Below are 22,804 nucleotides of genomic sequence, written 5' to 3'. Positions count from 1 at the left end.
TAAAGTTGGAATAAAAACGTAAAGTACCCATTATCTTCTTTTGAAGAGACTTTTAGTACCACACCCAATATTTTAGGTCCCTGTACAAAAGCCACAAGTATTAAAAAGCTGATTTTTTTTTCAGGTAATAGCCAACACTTATATGTAGAGCTTTTGATATTCTTTTAAAATTCCGTACACCAAAAGTGTAAAAAAAAACAAAAAAAAACTGATTTACAAAGGGGGTACAAGTACAATCAGTAGCGCAAAATACTATAAAACTTTAAATGTGTTTTTCTCGTTTGACTATATAGATTAGATTTAAATTTTTAAATTTGGTGATACATGAGGCCTTGTAGATTTATGCTCGCTGGTTGTTTTTTTTGTCCTCAAAATTGAGGTTGGGACTAATTTTGGATAGGTGTGAAGAGTGCAACCAAAAAATTAGACTAAAAAAAGGAGGAGGGGGTGAGAACCTTTTTTTTTTCTTTTTAGTTTCGATTTTACTTCAATATCCAGGATAAGTGTAAAAGAAAATAATAAAAAATTCTTCAATAAGTAATAAACTCTTAATCATTTTTTCTTAAATTCGATTTTCGATTTTCGAAAATTTAGTTTAATTAGTAGAATCATCACAGATGATTCAAACTCAGCTCAGTGAGCTGAGTTTCAAGAATTAAAAAATGGGATGATGATTTTAAATTCTTGTTTGCAATTTACAACATAATTCAGTTTAATTACATGCATTCAATTATATGGATCAATTAAATGCAAACATACATACATACATACATACATACATACATACATACATACATACATACATACATACATACATACATACATACATACATACATACATACATACATACATACATACATACATACATACATACATACATACATACATACATACATACATACATACATACATACATACATACATACATACATACATACATACATACATACATACATACATACATACATACATACATACATACATACATACATACATACATACATACATACATACATACATACATACATACATACATACATACATACATACATACATACATACATACATACATACATACATACATACATACATACATACTTACGTTACATACTCAGGTTACATACGTACATACGTTACATAAATACAAGATAATTCAATTTAAACTCTTTTGTATACTGTATCTACACAGTGGACCAGGTCATTATTATCTTGGAGACAGAAATTAAATGCAATCAGTTATTCTTAAGTTAAACAATTACTTAGCACATAAGAAAGAGAGTAATTATGCAAACTTCCGGCATTAATTGTTCAGTATTAATTATGTATTATTAATTATGCCATTCCATATACCATTACGGTATTGCTAGTTTTCTATTACGACAACATTCAATTTAAATTATCTTCCCCTTGCTCTACTACTGTCCTATTCACTATTATCGATAGTAGATAGATTGGCTAAAGATATCCAATTGCTTTTTTGGTCTCTTGCTGGCACTTCAGATTATAGTATATTTGTAGTGCATCGACTTATTCTTCTTGTTTGTTGCGGACTTCCAGGAGCACTTTCAGCTATAACTGTAATATTTTCATGTTTATACAGATTTCACGTGATTGAAAATGTCTCGTACTCTTCTCTGCAATCATCATCATCACCATCACTATCATCACCATTACCATCATCAAGTTCCATTTTTATGAAGACTTAGTAAATTTCGTACATCCTGGAAACATCAAACTGAGTTGTTACTAACTTATTAGAATGGATCCATTTTGTCAGAAATTTTGTCATGTGTTATTTTTTTTTTTTGTTTAGATGTCGTTTTGTCCACAGGATCACTTTTCTTTATTTTGAAACTCAAAGATGACACACTTCTATTACCACTGTTTCATTACAATCAAACCCTTTAAGTAGTCACCCAGGAATACACACAATTGAAGCAAGGTATGCTTTCATGGAGATTCTAAACTGTTCGGTTGTTTAAATTGAACTATCGAAATTATGAGGTTCAATGATTTTTAACAACATTAATAAGTTCCTTTTCAATTTTTATAAATAAAAAAGTATGAAAATCATTTCAAATTTAATAAGTTCCTTTTTATTTGATGTAGTTCCCTCCGTACTCTTGGTACTTTCTTTCTTGAAGTAGTCTAGAGAAGGAGGCAAATGTTTATTTTACACATGATAGTGATCCTAATTAAAATTTTACAAAATATTTTGGCAATTTGCTAGAAAACTAACCTAAACAAGCTGTATAGCACAATAAATTAAGAGCAAAAAGTATTGTATAAAGTGTGGTGTTTTAATCTTTTCGTGACTTCCATCCCCTTTACCTTAACCCCATTCCCTCTCTCTCACACATACCAAAAACCTTTTGGCGTTGTCACCGTCCCGCCGTCTGCCTTCACAAAAAAAAGCTCACGCAGTAATTTAGGCCCAAATCAACAAATTTTGATCACTAACTAATATGGTATTATATAACTCTCTCATCTTCCAATACCACTTTGTTTTATGAAGATTGAGGTTATGGAATATCGACACGTCGTCAGCGAATGTGAAAAATAGGAAAGTAGAAGATTGAATTTTTTAAAAAAATCTTTTTAAAATGTTGTTTTATTATAAATTATAGGTTTATAGATATTAACAGCTGAAATAATTACTCATCAGAATAGTACTCTTTGTCAGTTTGGAGTTGTAATAGCTTTAGAGCTTGCATGGTTGCTTTAAAATCCTCATTTTTTACAGAACCGCGCCTTGAATATAAAAAGGAGCACGTAGAACCACGATGCACAGATAGAGAAAAACCTATCGTTGTCAACATCACTGACATTCGTGAAGACAGTCGATTTTCTCTCTCATACTGAGGAGAATAATGTTTAAATTTTTGAAATGCTTTCTTCACTTCCTGTCTAAACTTCTTTGTTAGTATCGCGTACAAGAATGGATTCGTGCAAGCGTTGATCGGAAACACAAATATAGTAAGTACTTTAGAAACCCACAAGTCATAAACAAAAGATTTTTGAAAAATAGCTGAGATTGAAAACAGCGCTATTGGAAACCAACATAGAAAGTCTGTCGCAACTAATATTGCCATTCTTCTTGCGGTACGTGAATCTCGAGAGTTCCAAGCGTTTGAATCATGAATATAGCAGTAAATTCTGATGTAGCAAATTAATATTACTAAAAACGCAATTAAATTAAAACATATTATAAATGTAACGTATCCTTTTGAAAGTATTCCTTCAGTTTCAAAAGGCAGACAAACGCTATACTTTGTGTAATCATTAAACCTTATATCACCAAACTGTAAAAGCGGTAGCGTTGCTAAGGTAAATGAAAATATCCAACCAGCCGTTATGATAATAGCCGTTTGTTGTTTCGTCATTCGCTTTTCATAATGCATTGAATATTTTATAGTTGTAAAACGCTCTATCGTTATGATAACTAACGTGTAAACTGAAAGTTCACTGGCAAATGTTGCTAAGAAACCTGCAGCATTGCAGTTTGCACTAAACTGCCATTCTAACGCATGAGACCGGAAATCTCCAAAAGTAATGACGTCCACAAATGCCAGAAATCCTAGGTAAATAGCGAGAAATAAGTCGGCAAATGCAAGATTTAGCACAAGATATTGTGGAATATCGAGTTTCTTAAAGTTAAGAGCTAATCCAAAGATAACGCTTAGGTTTCCAAAAAGAGCCATTAAAAATGCAACCCATACGCATGCGCGTAACCAGTTCTTACCAAAAAGATCTTCGCACGGGTAAAAATCATTTGGAGTTGGGATGCAGTAAGGTTCTGCTAATGGCGAGTGATCGGGTAAATCATGAACCGCTTCTTCAAAGATTAGCTTCGTGTGGTTATTATAAAAGCGCAGCATTTCCTCCACATTTGTTTCAAGGGAATAATTTTCAAGAGAACTTGATATGTATTCTTTTTTTTCAGGTTTTTGGAATTTGTTGGCAAAAAAACAACAATGGTAAGGATAAACAAGATCTAACTGCATTGCATTTGGAAGTTCCTTGCGAGTTAAGAAATGTATTAGACCTTTGTTTCCTGTAACTTTTATCGAAAGTACAGACTTTAAACCATTTGGAGGAATATTAACAAGCTTGTTAAAAGATAAATCTATGAGCTTTAAGCTTTTTATGTTTTGAAATATATCATCGTGGATATTGGCAATAAGATTATGCGAAAGATTAATTTCTTTAATTTCTCTACTACTGCTAAATGCATTTTCTTCAATTATAGATATATGATTATCATTTAGGTCCACAACTTCAAGCTTATAGGAGTTTTGAAATTGTCTATCAATGGAAGTTATTTGGTTTTTGTTAACGTGTAATGCTTTTAAGCTTGTACAGTTTGTGAAATCTGGCAATTTCATAATGTTATTGCCAGAAAAATCTGCTGTTTCTAAATTCTTCATGTTGCTGCAAAAGTTTCTTGGAATAGCTCTTATTTTACAAAATTTCAAAGATAAACGCTGTAACGAGTTTGTTCCAGTGAGGTTAGGAAAATTTTTAAGATCAAAATTAGATATTTTTAATTCTTTAAGCGATGGCAAGCCACTGAATGCATTTAATCCAATCGATAAAATCCCATTATTGCTTTCCAAAATCTCTATATTTTCTATTAACGGTAAACTACTAAACGCAGTATTTGTAATATACTTGATTTGGTTGGCTGTGAAGTCAATGTTTCGTAGAGCAGCACAGTTGTTAAGCGAAGGAAAATTATTCATGGTACTATTATTCACATAAATTGAATGTAATTTCTTCATTTTGTCACAAAAGTTTGAAGGAATATGCAAACCCGTGATGTTTCGAATACTCAATCGCTCAATGTTGAAACTACCTTCTAAGTCTGGAAACTCTTTAAGAATGCAGTTTGGATAATGAAGAAAAAGAGTTTGTAAAGCAGGCATATACCTGAAGGTATTTTTGTGCACATCTATCATGTTTAATAACTCAAAATGGATTTCATCCTCATTAAAGATATGCAACTCTTTCAGATTATACATGCCTGAAAATTGATTTTCGCTCAAACTCTTCAAATTGTTATCTCTTATGTCAAGATGTTGAAGATTAGAAAGGCTCCTCAAAGATTTGGGTAATTTTAAGAGTTTGTTGCCGCGGAGGTTTAGATCATTCAATCTTTTGCTTAAGTATTTAAAAGCATCGTCATTAATATTCTTAATTTTATTATTTTGTAGACCAAGTTTCTTCAAATAAGAAAAAGAACGCCACGACAATATGTCAATATGAACTATTTCATTCCCGTTAATTTCAAGTTCATTTACACTCTTTTGAGCCAAGATCAAGTGGTTTGGAACTGCTTTGAAGTTATTATTATCAAAATGAAGACTGCGGAGTTTATTTAACCCATAGAATGACTTTTTATGAATCTTCTCTTCACTTAGATTATTGTCAATCAATCTTATAACTTCTATGTTTACGAATTTTGAAAAACATGTTTCATTAATTGAGGATATAGAGTTATTGCTTAAAATAATTTCCCTAATGAGCGGATACTTTTCAGTGGGAAACTCATGTGGTACTTCGCGAAGTTGTTTTCCAGAGCAATTCAAAGCCGAAAAATTCTGGCTTAACGTACACACATCTAAGAAATTTAAGCACAATCCATCCTCTATCAAACTTAATAAAAACATCAAAACAAGTTTACTTGCCATCTACAATATGCTTATTGATATTTATAAATCGTACTACACTCATCTGTTTCATTTTAGGCAACTATTTTTGTGTAACTTTGTTTTTGAGCGGAAGTTGTTAAACATGAAAATAAAAACGTAAATAAAAAGGTTATCCTTTAAATAAACATTAACGTAAGTTCCAGAGTTTTATTTAATTAAGAATGAAAATGCATTCATAAATCTTTTTGTGTGAGGAGCAAATTAAAAAGTAGTCACGCGGACGTGAACTATTTTAGCGCTTTGTTTTAAAAGCAAAAAGTGTAAGTAAGTCTTGTTTAAATGATTACAAAAATTTTTGACTGGTAATAATTAGGCAGTGTCAATGAAAAGAAACAATTATTTTACTATAAAAGAATATGTTATTGTTGATTTCTTAGAGAAAAGTCAATTTTATCACTGTTATCCGTTTTAACATCAACAGATATCTTTATTCTGATTGTTAACATACGGTTTAGTAACCAAAATAGATTATCCTCCCACGCTGGACCAATTGTCGACACAACATGGGTTCGCTCTGTTTTTTTTTTTTATTTTTGTTTTAATTCTTATTGATTTTTAAAAGCTTTAAACAAAATCAATGAATCAAACCTGATGAAATCACGCCTAGCATTTTTTTTGCATTACCTCCTACTGCAAAATTCTTAACATCTTTATGCGTTGGATCTTAGATTTCTTCTGTGAACGAAAGATGTTTTTTTTTGTTCCATCATCACACCTTTTTATTTTTTCCCTCTTTGGTAAAATAAATAAAGAGAAAGCGGGAAAAATAAAGAACGGCGGTGTAAAAAAAAAATGCTTGGAAAATTATTTTTAATCATGGTGATAAAAATAACATTTGATCGGGTGGATGACATCACAAACTAAATAACCTAAAAATACTTTTGCTACTTGAGGAGAATTACTACAAATTCAACTTGAAAAATATTTATTTTATACTTTCTATTGTGTAGCCCTGATTAAATCAAAAAAACCTCAACTAGTAACATCCTCACTGTCAAAAACCTTCAAAACTAGCATTGACAGCTTGAATGCATCTGCAGCCTACGAAAATTAAGTAGTTTATTTAGGCATTCTTAAAAAACAAAATCTCACGAATCAAAATTTTTTTCTCAAACGATCTCTATTAAGCTGACAATGACTCTCAAGTGCGTTAAGTGCCAATGTCTGTTTGGTTCTCAACAAATCTTATTAATGTAAGCAGAATACCTCGAAATTAACTCTTCTTTTTTCAAACAATCAAGATTCTATTATTGGTGCATGACTTGCATAATACACATTACCGTACGGTTGCTCAACTACGTTTACTGAATTAAAGTAATACACTGAAACCTCATCTGTTTAGTTCCTCCTATCAGAAAATGTAGTTGATAATCTTAAAACTTGAAGTTAAGAACTGATAAGTTTCTAAATGACACTTAAGCTGAAGTTTGGTACTTTTGTTATGTAATGATTTGCAATTAGATGATTAGAAATTTAAAAAAATATTTAACGTCTTCTTAAAACTATTATTTGACTTCATTATTTGGAAACTGCTACTGCGGTTAAAGAAATATATTGGGTTGGTGCATAATTATTGCGGCTTTTCTTCGCGCCATTTTTTTCTTGAAGAAATGAGAGTTTTGTTTATTATTTTTTCATAAAAATAATCTCCTTTCTTTCAGTAACAAAAATGTGTACCAAAAATCTTCTTCATATTCGCCATATTATCCACAACCACTTAGAGAAAGGTTGGAAGGTGGTTGAGTCACTTCGCGATCTTAACTAACTTTTCAACGAGGGAAAAATTAGCAAGAGGCAAGTTGAAAGATAGTTTAAGAGGTTTAAAACGGGCAACACAAACCTTGCAGATGAAGAAGGAAGGGGTTGGCCATCAGATTTTGACGCACAGGTAGCAGTGGAAGTGGACAAAAGCTTGACAGCACGAATGCTTGCTGAAAACTTCTATGTCAACCACTTAACAATCGTCCGTAGTCTCAAGAAGCTCAGATAGGTGTGGAAACTTTCTGGATGGGTCCCTCACGAGCTTTCCGACAACAACAAAGCAGAACGTATGCGCATCTTTACCTATTTACTGCATCGAAATGAAAAAAACACCATCTTTGAAAAATCTTGTTACTGGGGATGCATCGTGGTTGTTGTTCAAAAACGTTAATACAAAGAAGGTTTGCGTATCACGAGGTGTTTCACTCAAAGTTTAACAACGCAGATGAATGACAAGCGGCTGTTCAACATTAAGAGCGACGTCTATCATGTTCAACTTGACCGCCTTCACGCTTCAATCGAAGCAAAACGGCCACGAAAAAAGAACCATACCGTCTTCCACTACGATAACGCCCGTCCTCATGTTGAACGTCGTGTTGTTGGATTGATCGCCAATAAGGGATGAGACCTGCTCCCATATCCTCCATATTCACCGACCGAAGCTCCTACAGACAACAATTTCAAAATAAGTTCCTTGCTTTGTCAAATGCAAGTGTGGCTACAAAAGTTCATGCTGAATAATTCACATTAGTCGTAGGAAGGAATCTTTTAGCAAAAACAGTGAGCCGGCCATAGAAGCACTTCATCACAGCTTCAGGGCACACTGGGAAAGTACGAGAGACCTGTAGATCACCCAGAATATTTACGAAATCTACACCGATGTCTTACTGATTATAACAGCAAACATTTAAAAGAACTCTCGATTCCTCTTAAAAAACCTTTATTTTATATTTGAGTTTTACATTGGAAACTTTTTTATTTTATATTTGACTGAATAATCAGTATTTGTTTGTACACATTGTATAGTAGAAATTTTATCTGAAACGCATAAAGAGTTTAAATTGTTTTAAAAAATTATCTATTGTTAATTTTATAAAACTTTTTTTAGAAAAATTTTATGAAAATTTTATCAAATAAATTAATTTAATTAATGGTCTAAAAGAATTCAATAATGATTAACTATATAATTTTTGTTTGTCTAATCAGCCAGAGGACGAAAAAATGATTTGACTGCTTTTACAAATTTAGGTTACTACCATAAGTTTTAAATTAATCTTTTTTTCTCGGACGATCATGAAAGATTTTAATTCCTTGATTTTCTCATCAGGAAAATTTTTATAGTTTAGATGTTTAGGCTTTTAATATTAGGTACTTGAATCCATTAAATTTTCAAGAACCAATCAAAATAAAGGCAAAAACACTGAATAACGCTCTATTCTTTTTTCGCTTTTTCGTAAACGCTATTAAGATTATTACCGTTATTGTTAACGATAATATCATTAACACTGATTTATTATTACTGTTTCCCAAGTTTATGATGCTCGTCCAATAAAAAAATTAGCTTTATATAGGGGAAATTTGAAATTTTCACGAATGTATGTTAAACGAAACATATATATTGATTATATGTGCCAAACGAAACATATTTTAATAAAAAAAAATTGAAAAAAAATGTTTTTATTTTTGTAATTTTTAGATTGATCAATTGATCACCCTTTTGTTAAATGTGGGAAAGAACCAAAATTTTATGCTGTAGTTTGGTTCGGGTTCTTTGTAACGTGGGTTCGGTTCGAGTACTTTTAATTTTATGATGTAATTTGGTTCGGTTTCGAATTAAAAGAATAAATGTTTGGTATTTTTACCTAAAAATCAAGGTTTAGGCGAAGGTTTTTTGCAGAAACTTTACTTCGAGTGGGAATATTTAAAATATATAGACGCATCTATATATATATAATGAGGCTTGACCTCTTCTTGTCTACCTTCCCGGTCTTAGCAACATTATACCAATCCGTACTCAATTAAAATTCATGTCAAAACCATAGAATCATCTCGTAAATCTAATAAACGGAAAGCATTTGACAAGTTAAATGGCACATCAAGGCGTAATTTGTTAAACAAAGGTTGCCAAAAGTTTGACGTAAAAAAACGTAATAAGATAACAGCATTTTTGCCTAAACTATAACCGACACCTCAAATAAACGAGGATCCTGCTGAAAACAAGCAAGTATTTAATGATCAACACATAGCTTTAACGTTCATATCAGATATCAATTCTGAATATCGATTATCGAGACTGAAACGCCAACTGGTTTAGAGCACAATCAGTCTTATCGAGAATTTTTACCTGTGGAAATTGCTTTGAAAAGGATAATAGACTTGACTTTGTTCTTAGCTACACAAAGTTTAGTCAAAGGACAAAGGGAACGTTCCAGCTCTGGCGATAATTGTTGAACAAATGCTTAAAACTTACATGAATCTTTATCAACTAAATGATTCAACTTTGGACAACCATTTATAGTTTGATGTAAAGAAACTATATTTAAGTGACAAAATGACGTAATTCATTCACTTGCATCTGAATTAACTATGACAACTGATAATAAAGTTTTGTTCGCACAATATCTGTCTTTAATTATTTATTAAACTATTGTTGAATAAGTAAATAAAGAAAATTCGATAACATTGTGAATAACTTCATGATTATAGTTTTTAAATTCATCAAGTTATTTATTGTCACTTTTATTTTAACATTTTACCGTTACGTTACGAATACACAAATTATCAATTGATACGAAGAATTCTCAGTTGCTTTCAAGAATACTCGCAGTTTCCTGCAACAATACCCAAATAAAAATACATTAGGACACAGACCAACTTGAGTATGGACTTGCTCTAAGACCTTGCAACACATCTCCAAAATGTGTTGCAAGGTCTTAGAGCAAGTTTTTTTTTTTTTTTTTTTTTTTTGATTATTATATCTCTTGAACAACGAAACTCCCCTAAAATACTTGATTTCTCCCAAGGCCCCTAATAAAAAAAGTTGTTTTTTTACATTTTTGGAATGAGTACTGTTTTCTGATTTTAATCAAAAGAAAAAAATTCTGTAGATGTTTTAGAAGGTCTTAAAGCACGTTCCTATGCACAGCGAGATGGGACAGGCTTAACAACATAAACAACTCATATAAGAAAATTTTTAGGTAAAAACCTTACTTTGATCATAAAAATTAAGCGGCGATTTTTGTCTCGATAGTTTAAAAAAAAATTTTTATTCCTAATAAAATGGCTTCGGATGAAGAAACATTATCTGATGATTGGGATGATGTACTTGGAGCTGAGCCTGAGGATGTTGTTAAGCAAAAAGAAGAAAAGCACAAAAATTCATTCGGAGAAGAAAATGAAGATGACGAATGGGGTGATGCTATCGCTATTGAAGTCCTTGCAAATTACTGTAGTACCCTAATGAAGCAAATGGAGGTTTTTCGTAAACAAGGGATAATGTGTGATGCAACCATAGTTGTAGATGATATGGAACTACCTGTGCATAAAAATGTACTTTCTGCTACAAGTCCATTTTTCAAGAATATCTTTGCGCAGCTTACAAAGCCCGAGGACAGCAAAATCACATTGAGAAACTTAACTGGGCAAATAATGGATGATATTTTACATTTTGCTTATACCGGTGAGGCATGTATTCATGATGGTAACGTTCGACAACTTGTTGCGACAGCTAACTTTTTACAGTTGCAAAGTTTAAAGGAGATGACTGTTGATTATTTAGAACAAAAGTTAAGTCCTGCAAGTGCTGCAGAAATATTAATTTTAGCTGATAAACACAATTGTAAATCATTGACTCAATCAGCTGAAAAATTGATAATGGATAATTTTGTTATTGTTTCAAAAACAACTGGGTTTAAAAACATACCATTTGAAATGGTTCATCAGTTTATTAAAAGTGAAGATATACGAGTAATAAAAGAAGAAGAGGTTCTCGAAGCTGTCTTGAGTTGGGCTAAATCTAATAGAGGAAATGAAAAAGAGAAAGAAGGGTATTTAGTTGATCTCCTGCATGAAATACGTTTTCCTTTAATCTCACCAGCTTATCTAACAGAAATCATAGAAAAAGATGAATTTGTGAATAAAAGTTCTTTATGCTTAAACATTATTACTGATGGTAAGAATTATCATCTGCCTAATTCAAAGCGCAATAATATAGATCCAAAGCTGACACATCCAAGAAAATTTATGGGAGTTGTTTGGGGGGTTGTGTGTGTAGGTGGTTGGCAAGGTGATAAACCAACCAAAGATGTATTTACTTATATTACCTCAAACTATAAGTGGTTTCCACTAACTCCATTACCAAAAGCAAGATATGCTCATTCTGTTGTATCTTGTGAAGGATTTCTTTATGTAATTGGAGGTCGAAATGAATCAACAAAACTGTTGTCATCTGTTTTGAAGTTTGATCCTACATATAACAAATGGGATGAAGTTGCCTCATTACCATATCAAGTTGCTTCTATAGGGGTTTGTGTTTTTGAAGGTCAAATATACTGTGTTGGTGGTCTTTCAAGTGTGGGATCTGTTGATATTGTTTTTCGATATAGTTCTTGTAATAATGCTTGGCAACGTGTTGCCAATCTCAATTGCCCTCGAGGAGCATTATCTGTAGTTGCAAATGAAAAATTCATGTTTGCAATCGGAGGAATTCGTAAGTCAGGCTCTGGTATTAATACCCAGTGGGAATATCTCAATACTATGGAAATTTATAGAAGAGAATCTGACTCTTGGAGTTACAGTACAGAACTGTTGACAAAAAGGGCACATGCTTGTGCAGTGTATCTTAATCATATAATTTACCTAGTTGGTGGGCAAAGTGAACTGTTAGGGGTAAATAAAGGTATGGATTTATATAATACAATTACTAAAGAATGGTCTTCTGCACAATACTCAGGTACCCCACGTTCAATGAGTGGAATTGCTGTAAGTGAGACAAGTTTTTATGTTATTGGAGGCATCAGTAGAGATGGTGATTGTCTAAATTCTGCTGAAATTTATGATACTACCAAAGATCGATGGAGTAAAATTAGTTCATTGCCAGTTACTACTAGTGCTATGCAGTGCTGTACAATTCAGTTACGCCTTGCAGTTTTGCAGGGTATGACAACCTCTTTTTCTGAATAATGATTTCTTTACAATTTAGCATTATTAAAAATGCACAAACTTAAAAAAAGCATTTCTTTGAAATTTCTTGCTGATTGAAATTTTAACGTTATATTTTTGGTTTTTTGTGAAGTCGTGTTTTAAAAATTGAATGCCTTGAAATTTTAAATATTCTTCATGTGAGCTATTTTTCTTCGTTCATTGTTTGATAAACACTGTTTATATGGCTTCATATCAATTGTAATATTAACGTAGTTATGAACGGTGGTTTATTTATACAGTCAAAATATACATAAGTTGGTTTTTTTAACAAATTTTATATTTTGTATTTGTTTGATATAATTTTTTTCTATTGATTATTATTTATTTTGTAATATTTTACAGTATTTGTTTTTACATTTTTAATTGGTTCTTTAGTAAAAAAAGAAACATTCAACTTTGCTTTTCCTGTATTTGTAGGTATAAAAATTAAACCAAAAAATTTCATTTTGTTCATATTTAAAAAAGTTTGCAAATTACTGAAGTAGATTTAATAAAAAGTGTTACCTTAGGGATCGTTCAATATTACATAATCTTTTTTTCTTTATTTTCGACACCATCTTATATAACAATCATTAGTTTTTCGTCCCCCTCTAAATTTCTCCGATAATTTTTTAAATTTCAAGCTTTTCCAAAAAAAATAATTTTTTTACATAAGTAACACCAGAATTTATCGTGAGTTTTTAAAAAGGGTTTCCTATTCCTCCTCAAGTAGTACGTAGATAATCTCTTATTTAAACTTGTAAAGATAAAAGTAACAAATTTTTGCTATAAAAATTTCAAAGAAGGATCTCCTCGAAATAAGTTACTATTCCTCTTGTTCATAAAGATAGTTTCACATTTTCGATATATTAAGCCAATTCACGGAGTTTCCATATGTAACTTGATTTCAAAATATTAATATTTTGCAAAGCTTGATTGAAAGCCCCTGGTTTTTCTCAAACAATTTCAATGAGCGTTGGGCCTCTACCCTTGATTAATAACTTGTAAAACAAATGACGTTGTAAAGCATTAAATAACCTTGTGCGATATTTAAAAAAGTAATCGTAGTTGCAATAATTTAAAGAGCAACTGCTTTTATCTCGTTTCCAGATACGTAAAATCATACTAAAATAGTATAAATCATAGAAGTTCTTAACCTAAGCAGATATCTTTGTAGTTTTGAGCTGAATCAAGGTTTAAAATAATTATTTTATATTTATTACGGTTTTTATTCTTAATAATTATATCGTAACTATTGTTATAAAATTATGAAGGTTAAAAATCGTAAATCTTTTTCAACACCTCTATAATGCCTGATAACGGCGGTTTTTCGCTAGAATACTATCTGGAGTAATAGGCAGCATCAGTATGTAGATGGATGTAAATGAAAAAGACATGAATATGAAAATTTGTAAAATTGAACATTATTGTTATTTCCCGTGTAGTCTTCATAATAATCTCTTGAGATCAAGGCTTTTTCAAGTAAGTAACAAAAGTGCTTTCTATACTGTAGGTTCCGAAGTTTTTGAGTTAAATTTAATCAAATCCTAAATTTTAAGATGTTTTTTGTTAAAACCATGAACACAGTAAGTAGCGTTTTTAATTTTGGAGTTTATGAACATAAATTTCCCGGGATTAACCTGTTGTATTTATTAAGTATATATATATTTTTACACTGTTGTATTTTCGCAACAGATTTTCACAAAGTTTCATCTCTTGCTCAAAATATTTATTATATTAATTCTTACTGCCAGTCTTTATCATTTTTATAGTACATAATAAATATTCCCGAATGCTTAACTCAAACATCTTAAAACTCCTCTTCCTCTCTTAAAACTCGTTTTTAAAATTATGTAAAAATGACTTTTAAAAGATTTTCTCGACCCATTTTTCTTTCAATGTGTCTGAAGTTGTTTCTTAAATGAGGTGTTGTTCCTGCATAGACAATAATTTTTATTCAGCATATTTTTTGAATTTACTATCGTTTTATCGGTGTAAATTGAACTTCCATCCGTTTTTGTGAAAACAATTTTAGATTTTATTTGTGCGGCTGTTTTATCTTTCATTACACAACTGAATTTACCAAAAGAAAACCATCAAAATCGATCTATTTCATCCCCGTTAACAATAATCTTTTCCAGTTAATTTCCGCTAATTAAAGTTGATTCGAAAACGGCTTTTTTTTCTCACGTAACTAATTAAAAAAAAACCTTTACTCCCGAAAACCCCTGAAAATACCACGAAAATTATTTGGTATTACGTTGATAGCTTTAAACTAAGCGTCTGCGTATCGTTTCATTTCCATATCGTTATCATACCCATATGATATCGCAAAAAAAAGTTATCGGAATGATTACGACGTATATCGTTACAAAAATATTAACCGGTATTGTAGTTAGTTTAAATTATGGTATATACCGGAACTCTCATCATTCCGATAATTTTTTTCTCCCGATATCACATAGGAATGATAACGATATGGAAATGAAACGATACGCAGACCCTTACTTTAAACGTTAATAGAGCTATTTAATCTTTTGAAAATGGAACTTATATTCAAATTACCAAGTGACACTGGTATATAATTATAAATTTTATAAAGCCACAAATTCTGTTTGAAAGCATTTATATATATGTTCAACGTTAGTTACAAATTGGTAATAATTATGTATCGTTGCTTGCCTACGACGATTGCAACTATCGTTTTTAAAATAGTTATAAGTTCAAGTTTGAAATTATGAAACGATTGAAACAAGATTTTTTTTCTGGTCTGGTAATACTGAACATAGGATATATATTGTATTTAATTAACAAAGACAACTACTTCTGCAAAGTTTGAAAATGCTGAGAAATAGATAATTCAATTATGAGAATATAGATGTATTGAAGTGTAAATCCTAACAGCTTAATGTTAAACTATAATAACATGTTTTTAAATAATCATGTTGGTGCAGTAAAAGGTGTGACAAAAATTTTTAAATGGTTTGAATATAGGATTTTGCCTTGACTAATCGAACGCTTCATTTTTTCCTCAATTTTCATAATTTAAAATTGTAGGAATTCAAAATTCTAAACTCAAAAAAAAAAAATTATTAACTAAAGAACTACAAAAATGTTGTTAAGTTAAGTTTTTTTTACTTTGTAGATGAGTCTGGTGAGTACTTCAATTCCATTGTGGAAAAAGCCATTTCTTCATTAAAAAGGGGTCAGGTTATTGCAGTTCCTACCGATACCATTTATGGAGTTGCAGCCCTTGCTCAATCTAATTCTGCTGTTGATAAACTGTACAATATCAAACATAGGGATAGAGGCAAAGCAATTGCTATATGTGTTGGATCAATTGCAGATGTTAAAAGGTTGCTCGCTATAAATTTTTTTCTAAAAACCAGATGTTTCCCTTTTTTTCTATTTGACTAGACAAAAAATTTAGAGCTTTTTAAATACAAACAAGTAAAGTGCAATTAATCAAAGATAGAGTTTAGTCATGATATGCATTCAAAGTAGCTAACCCAAAATACAATCATTGGTGGAAAACTTCTTAGCATTAAACAGAAAAAATGTTGTTTTCTTTACAGATTTTTTATCATTGTATTGAAATGGGTGCAATCATGATCAAAATGGTCATGATGCATGCAACTTCAACCAACTCTGCGATTGATGAGATCGCATTCACTGCAATCAATGCTATTACAGTTACTGCATTCTTTATTAATGCAGTTAGATTTAGGGCAATCTGAACATACTTACAATGATAAAGGTGATTTTAATCTTTTATAAAGATAAGCATGCTGTCTTAAATTAGAAACTAAAAGTCCCATTTTGTTAAGTATATGGTCAATTTTTTATTTACAATTACTGTTTAAGAGTTTTTCAGGTGAGATTGAAAAATGACTTCCATCAAAAGTAATAAACAATTTTAAGTAGTTGTTAAGTTATTTCTCTGTAGCAAAAAGGAAAGTAATGTATTTGTGTTTTTGTGTCAGCTTTTATGTTCTAATTACTAATCTATGAAATTGGATAAAAAGAATTTGTTTTTTCAAATAAAAACCAATAGAAGTAGGTTGCTAAATCCAAATCCACTTTTGTTTGCCTTAAGGTAATCATGTCATTATATCATTGCTTTGAGTAAACTTTAAAGGTCTCGTATTTGTACAAAATCTGTTTGTGAATTTCAGAAATAAGTCTGAATTTATTCATGTTCTGATTTTTTAACATCAGTTTTTCTAAAAATAATTTGAAAGTGTGACTAAAAATAGCCATACTCAACTATGACACAATAATTTTTACACTTCCATTTTTAAAGTTCACAAAAACTTAAGTATTGCAACTTGAAAACTATATAAGATGTTATAAAGTCAAATGTTTTTATTCTAACTTATAAGCTTTTATCTTGCAATCTGTTAAAGCTTGAATTAATGTTCAAATAGAAATATAACATGACTGGTCTTTAACAGAGTTCTATAAGATGTTCTAACAAGGTCTTTTGATCAGTATTTGAATTAAAATTCTTATAGATGTTTTGTTTTTTTTAACTTTTTCATGTAAATTTTAACTATTATCAAGTTGTTCATTTATGTATTTGATGTTTTGAAAATTAACATTTAGATGGGGTTCAGTGACCATATCAGACAATGCATTGCAAGATCTGTTGCCAGGTCCTGTGACATTAGTTTTTCAAAGATCTTCTTTACTGAACCCTGATTTAAATCCTGCAACTGACAGTATTGGAATTCGAATTCCTAAATGCTCATTTATTCAAGCACTTGCTCAAAGATGCCAACAGCCTATTGCACTCACTAGTGCTAACCTTTCTACTGCAATGAGTCCTTTAAATATAAATGTAAGTCATCATATAAGTTTATAAATTTTTTAAAAAAGAAATTACCTTTTTTATTGAATATAGATAACAGATATGTAAAAATATGTTTATGATTAAGAAGTTAATAATTGGAGCTCTCATATGTTAAAAAAATTAACCCAAAAAGCTAAAGTTGCCATGATATGTTTGTCTTGATATCCAATTCAACTATGCTTAATCTAAAAATGAACATTTTTAGAATGGATCTATTTCAGAACCAAACTAAGTTGACAAAATTATACAGGGAACTTAATTTTTAAGTCTGCCAGATTTAATTTTTTTTTATTATTCATTACGATGTTATAGGAGTTTGAAGAGCTCTGGTCAAAGCTTGATCTCATTGTGGATGGTGGTACACTAGGAAATAGTGAACAATCTAGACTCGGTTCAACTGTAGTTGATTTGACAAAAGAAGGGGAATTTACAATTATTCGTGAGGGTTGTGCTTTAGATCATGTTGTTAATATATTGCATAAAAAATATGGTTTAAGAAATGGACATTGCATAACTTAATGAAGAATCTATTTACTATGTTTTTTGATTTGCTCAGTCACTGTGTACAAAATATATATTTTGAGTATCTGGTACATTACACTTTTTAAAAAACTCTAAGTTTAATGTAATTGATTTTTCTCATGAAATATTGAACCATCATTAAACAACATAATCTTTTGTTTTTTGTTTTTCTTCAAGACTATAGTTTTCACTTATATTTATAGAATTCTAATAATTAATTAAAAATAAATAGTCTATCAACCTCTGTTATCAACTCAAGTAATATTTATTAAACATGGCTAAATCCTATATGTCATATTTGTTCAAGAACACTGAAGTATCTTTTTCATAATGTTTTACTTTAATTTTGATAATCTAATCAGTTTATGTAATCATTTAAAGAGAAAAAGGTGATTTAAAAACGATTTAGTAATGATTACTTAAAAATATTTTCATGATCCACTTAAAAGTAAAAACATTTCATCAAAAGTATCAAAAGTTTCCTTTAAAAAATAAAGCTATCTAAAACATTTCTACGAAGATTTTCTTGCTCACACTCGAACTACAAGAAAAATGTAAGTATTTCCTTTTTCTACTTATATTAATGTCCGGTAATCCTTTTTTTATGTTTAATAGCAAAGTTTTTATATACTACTTTAGGTAGCATACATAGTGAGTGCAGTGCGCACTCCAATAGGTTCTTTCCAAAGTTCTTTGTCATCATTATCTGCTCCTCAGCTTGGATCAATAGCTATTAAAGGAGCAGTTGAAAAAGCTAACATATCAGTAAATGATGTACAAGAAGTCTATATGGGAAATGTTTGCATTGCAGGTTTAGGTCAAGCACCTGCCCGTCAAGCTGCACTAGGAGCTGGTAAGCTTATCATTTTTTGTGGAAGTTAAGATTATGTTGAATAGTTGCAGTAATGTGTTGAATGGTTATTTATGCTGAGTGGTAATATCATCTTTTGGTTTGTTTTCAACATTCTAAATAAAAGGTCTACCACAGAGCACTGATTGCACCACTATAAACAAAGTCTGTGCTTCTGGAATGAAATCAATTATGATGGCAGCACAAAGCATAATATGTGGGTCTCAGGTATTAATCAAAAAGTCAATTTTAAGTTGATATTATGGCAGGAATAATATTGTTTTTTTAATAAATAATAATATTTGATATGAGACAACATAATAGCTTGAGTTGGACTGAAGATAATCTCATAGAAAACTTTGTTCCAGGACATCATGATTGCAGGTGGACAAGAGAGTATGTCGAATGTGCCATTTTATCTGAAGCGTGAGCCTCTTAACTATGGGGGTAATTCTTTGATTGTAAGTTTTTTGAAAAGTTTTGTTTATTAATTTCATATTAGGTAAAGTATGTAAAATCTCTGATATGCTGCCGTTTGAATTGTAGGATGGAATTGTTTTTGATGGCTTAACTGATGTATATGACAAAATTCACATGGTAAGAATGGTTTTTTGATAAATAAAACCTTTTTTTTTATTTTCCTTTTTTAAAGTTTTTCTTTTTTTCTAGGGTCTGTGTGCAGAAGGTACAGTTTCAAAATATTCAATAAGTCGTGAGGAACAAGATGCCTATGCTATTTCATCTTATACTAAGAGCAAAGCTGCATGGGAGGTAAGTTTTACATTCAGTAACTCTTTATGTCATTCTCTTAGAGGTTTTTAAAATAAATATAATAATTTAACATGAATATATCAATATAATATATATATAAATAGATTATATTTTCGTTAAATTTTTTTAATATTTTTGTTTTGCAAGAAAAAAATACAATCATTAAATACTTTTACACATTTTAATGTTAACTAAATACTTAATGTAAATATTTAAATCTTTTTTAATCTCACATAGAGTGGTGTATTTGACAAAGAAGTTATTTCTGTCTCTGTACCATCTAAAAAGAAAGGTATTTTTAGAATAAATCTCCCTTCAAAACATTTTGATTGGAAAACTTTTAAGGTTAAGTTCAACATATAAACACTTGATGACCAATTTTCATATTTTTATGCAGCATTAGTTGTTTTCTATTACATTTAATTTTTATCATATCATTATCATCATCTTTATCAATCTTTGTCTTTTACTCATCAGGCCCGCCCACAATTGTTTCAGTAGATGAAGAATTTACTCGGGTGAACTTTGAAAAAGTGCCAACTTTGCGCCCTGTATTTAAAAAGGACGGTACCATCACTGCTGCAAATGCAAGTACTTTAAACGATGGTGCCGCAGCCATGGTTCTTATGTCAGAGCTTGCTCTAAAAAAGCATTCTTCTTCACCTCTGGCGGTGGTGTTAGGTTTCGCTGATGCTGCTTGCGCTCCGGTAGATTTTTCAATTGCACCAGCTTTAGCTATTCCGAAGGTGTGTGTATTTTTTTATAATCATAATTTAGCAAAGCTTAAGGCAAGCTTTTGAAAGTGAGATATTAAAATTTAACCCTGTCAAAATTAACTTATCAATTAGAGAAGCATGCTTTTGGATTTATTATTTTTTAGGCCCTAAAAAACTCTGGTCTATTAATCAAAGACATGGCTATGATTGAAATCAATGAAGCTTTTAGCTCAGTCGTGCTCGCAAATATTAAAGAACTTTCATTAGACGCGTCTAAAGTAAATATACATGGTGGTGCTGTGTCTATTGGCCATCCCATCGGAATGTCGGGATGTCGTATAGTAGCTCATTTAGTGCATAGTTTAAAAAGCGGAGAATGCGGTGTAGCTGCTATATGTAATGGAGGCGGTGGATCTTCGGCCATCGTAATCAAAAAATTATAAATGATGAAAATGGTAATAGAAAATATAATTTTTAATCCCACGTTTAGATTCTGTCAGACAAAGTTTCGTAAGACAAACTTTATACAATCTGTCTTTATAAGACAAAGTTTATCCAGTATGTCTTCGTAAGACAAATTTTGATAATTGAATCATGAGTGAATTTATACTTATACTAGTAGGTTGTAAAAATTCAAATGATACGCGTTTTTGACCCTCTCTTGGGGGTTTATATTAGCAAAACGATGAAACTGACGAAAATATTTAAAGAAGTGGGGACTCAATGTAAATTTGAGTTACCTAGAAAAGTTAAGCAATTTAAAAATAGTTCTTAAAAGTTAAGAAGTAGTTATGGATTTAAAAAAAGTTCAAACTTTTTATTTAAACTAAATAAGTTTTTCAACGAACATCATAAAAAGTCTCTCTGATTGGTTTTTTATAGAAATAATTCATAAAGATCCTGCTAAGTAATTTTTTAGGGGTTCTCCTAATAACGCTTAAAGAAATCTGGCACATGTCACTTTGTTACTTTAAACTATTTGAAGTGATTTTCTAATTTAGAAAATTTAGAATTAGTTTACTACTTATTATTAATAGGTTCTAAAATTGAAGGAAATGTCTTACAAAACAGGTTATAATGATTTTAGTAGCCGAAGAATCTCAAGCGACTTCATCAAGGGCTGAAGATTCAAATTTACAACCTTTACAGCAGGAAAAAAGCTCACGTATTAAAATTAGAAATTACTTTGATAAAAGGAGATTTGGTTGGTTTGATGAGGAGAAAAAGAATGTGGACAGTTGATATTTTAAAAAATTTTGAAAAAAATTATTAAAGTAGTAGAAGATTCAATAATTAAAAACCAAAAATTCCAAATTATTTGGCGGAAAACCTTAAAAGAGCTATGTGATTCAACGCCAACAGCTAGAAAGATTTTCAGTCGTTTACGATTTGAAAAGAGTCTACAAGATGTACTGAAAACTATTTGTAGTAAAAAAAAAAAACGTAAAAAATTCCAAATTTGTTGGCGGGAAGCCTATTTGTAGGATTGCTCTTTACAGCTCTTGAAAAAAGAAGAAATACTGTTATCAGAAGTACAAAAACGTTGAGTGACTTGAACGAAAAGTTGCAAGGTAATACAATATGTTTATACTATATTTTAAAATTATGTAGTTTAACATATCAATGGCCTAAAGCTGAATCTTATATTCGTACTTGAAAAACATACAGTTGTTAACATTTCTAATACGCAATACGCAATTGACAATAACTTTTATTGTCAAGTTAACTTTTAAATTTCATTTACTCAAATTACTATCCCAAAAACGACCTTCAAAATATTGGTTTTATTCGTACTCGTATTGCTTTACAGCTCGGCTTTCAAATAAGTCAAAGTGGAACAAACTTTTATTTGAACTCTAGAAACAGCACAACGTATGAAGGCAGAAAATAAGAACTCAGTTCGCCTGATTTAATCACTAAAACAATGCACATTCACGACGACACGTTATGGAATGTTTTTTGAACAAAAATCAAACTGTGTCTTGAAGAAATTGCATTACTCCATCTTTATGAAATCTTTTAGCATAGTCAGGATAACAAGGGAGTGGGTATTAAATAAAGTTCATATAAAAAAATATTTTTATATAAATTTTATTTAATACCCTGCCTATTTAAAGAGAAAAATTATCTTTTATCATTAAATACATTGTTTCAGATGATCTGTCTTACTAATGCCAACAAGAAGAATGATAAAGCTTCGACGTCGCTAAAAATTGTGTGTGAACATGTTTCAAAATCTTTAAAAGTTGTATAAAATTCAATTAGATTGTTTTCAAAACCGCATTACTTCGAATAAAATATATTTTCGCGGTTTTCAAAATCGTAAAAAGTTGTATAAATTCGAAAGTCGCGTGTTTCAAAATTGTTTAAAGTTTCTTACGAATTTCAAATTTGCTACCGAAAATATAACTATTTTCGAAATCGTTAGAGTAACGAAAC

The 22,804-nt window shown here is 30.5% G+C and overlaps 4 protein-coding genes and 1 long non-coding RNA gene across 6 annotated transcripts; 4 read left to right on the top strand and 1 right to left on the bottom strand.

Annotated features, from left to right (window-relative positions):
• Positions 1–2,581: 2,581 nt before the first annotated feature.
• LOC145197929 (thyrotropin receptor-like) lies at positions 2,582–5,799 on the bottom strand. The gene has a single exon (XM_080073967.2). The coding sequence runs from the start codon at positions 5,689–5,691 to the stop codon at positions 2,656–2,658; it is 3,036 nt and encodes a 1,011-aa protein (XP_079930093.2). The 5' UTR covers positions 5,692–5,799; the 3' UTR covers positions 2,582–2,655.
• Positions 5,800–5,893: 94 nt separating this feature from the next.
• Positions 5,894–8,796, top strand: LOC149891220 (uncharacterized). 2 transcript variants are annotated; one of them, XR_016450939.1, is made up of 3 exons: positions 5,894–5,972; positions 6,090–6,219; positions 7,374–8,795. It is a non-coding gene; the product is annotated as an uncharacterized LOC149891220 (long non-coding RNA). The 2 variants fall into 2 exon arrangements; XR_016450940.1 differs by having other exon boundaries at positions 5,904–5,976; positions 7,374–8,796.
• A 1,892-nt stretch (positions 8,797–10,688) lies between these two features.
• Positions 10,689–13,064, top strand: LOC145202460 (kelch-like protein 12). Its single transcript, XM_080075411.2, has one exon. It carries the CDS (start codon positions 10,753–10,755, stop codon positions 12,652–12,654), a length of 1,902 nt encoding a protein of 633 aa, XP_079931537.2. The 5' UTR covers positions 10,689–10,752; the 3' UTR covers positions 12,655–13,064.
• Positions 13,065–15,095: 2,031 nt separating this feature from the next.
• LOC145202275 (threonylcarbamoyl-AMP synthase-like) lies at positions 15,096–18,174 on the top strand. The gene is made up of 4 exons (XM_090082184.1): positions 15,096–15,231; positions 15,800–16,010; positions 17,260–17,494; positions 17,819–18,174. Exons 1-4 carry the CDS (start codon positions 15,198–15,200, stop codon positions 18,023–18,025), a joined length of 687 nt encoding a protein of 228 aa, XP_089938310.1. The 5' UTR covers positions 15,096–15,197; the 3' UTR covers positions 18,026–18,174.
• Positions 18,175–18,201: 27 nt separating this feature from the next.
• On the top strand, positions 18,202–20,848 carry LOC145202274 (acetyl-CoA acetyltransferase, mitochondrial-like). The gene is made up of 10 exons (XM_080075167.2): positions 18,202–18,344; positions 18,526–18,582; positions 18,668–18,881; positions 19,006–19,106; positions 19,247–19,339; positions 19,425–19,475; positions 19,548–19,649; positions 19,887–19,941; positions 20,127–20,395; positions 20,530–20,848. The coding sequence occupies exons 1-10, from the start codon at positions 18,303–18,305 to the stop codon at positions 20,806–20,808; spliced, it is 1,263 nt and encodes a 420-aa protein (XP_079931293.2). The 5' UTR covers positions 18,202–18,302; the 3' UTR covers positions 20,809–20,848.
• The last annotated feature ends 1,956 nt before the right edge of the window (positions 20,849–22,804 follow it).

Source organism: Hydra viridissima, unplaced genomic scaffold (assembly GCF_058129835.1).
Source record: "Hydra viridissima isolate aposymbiotic clone 2 unplaced genomic scaffold, HvirCarnegie_v1 scaffold_3, whole genome shotgun sequence".
NCBI classification, from domain to species: domain Eukaryota; kingdom Metazoa; phylum Cnidaria; class Hydrozoa; order Anthoathecata; family Hydridae; genus Hydra; species Hydra viridissima.
This window is presented reverse-complemented; position numbering and strand designations above follow the sequence as displayed.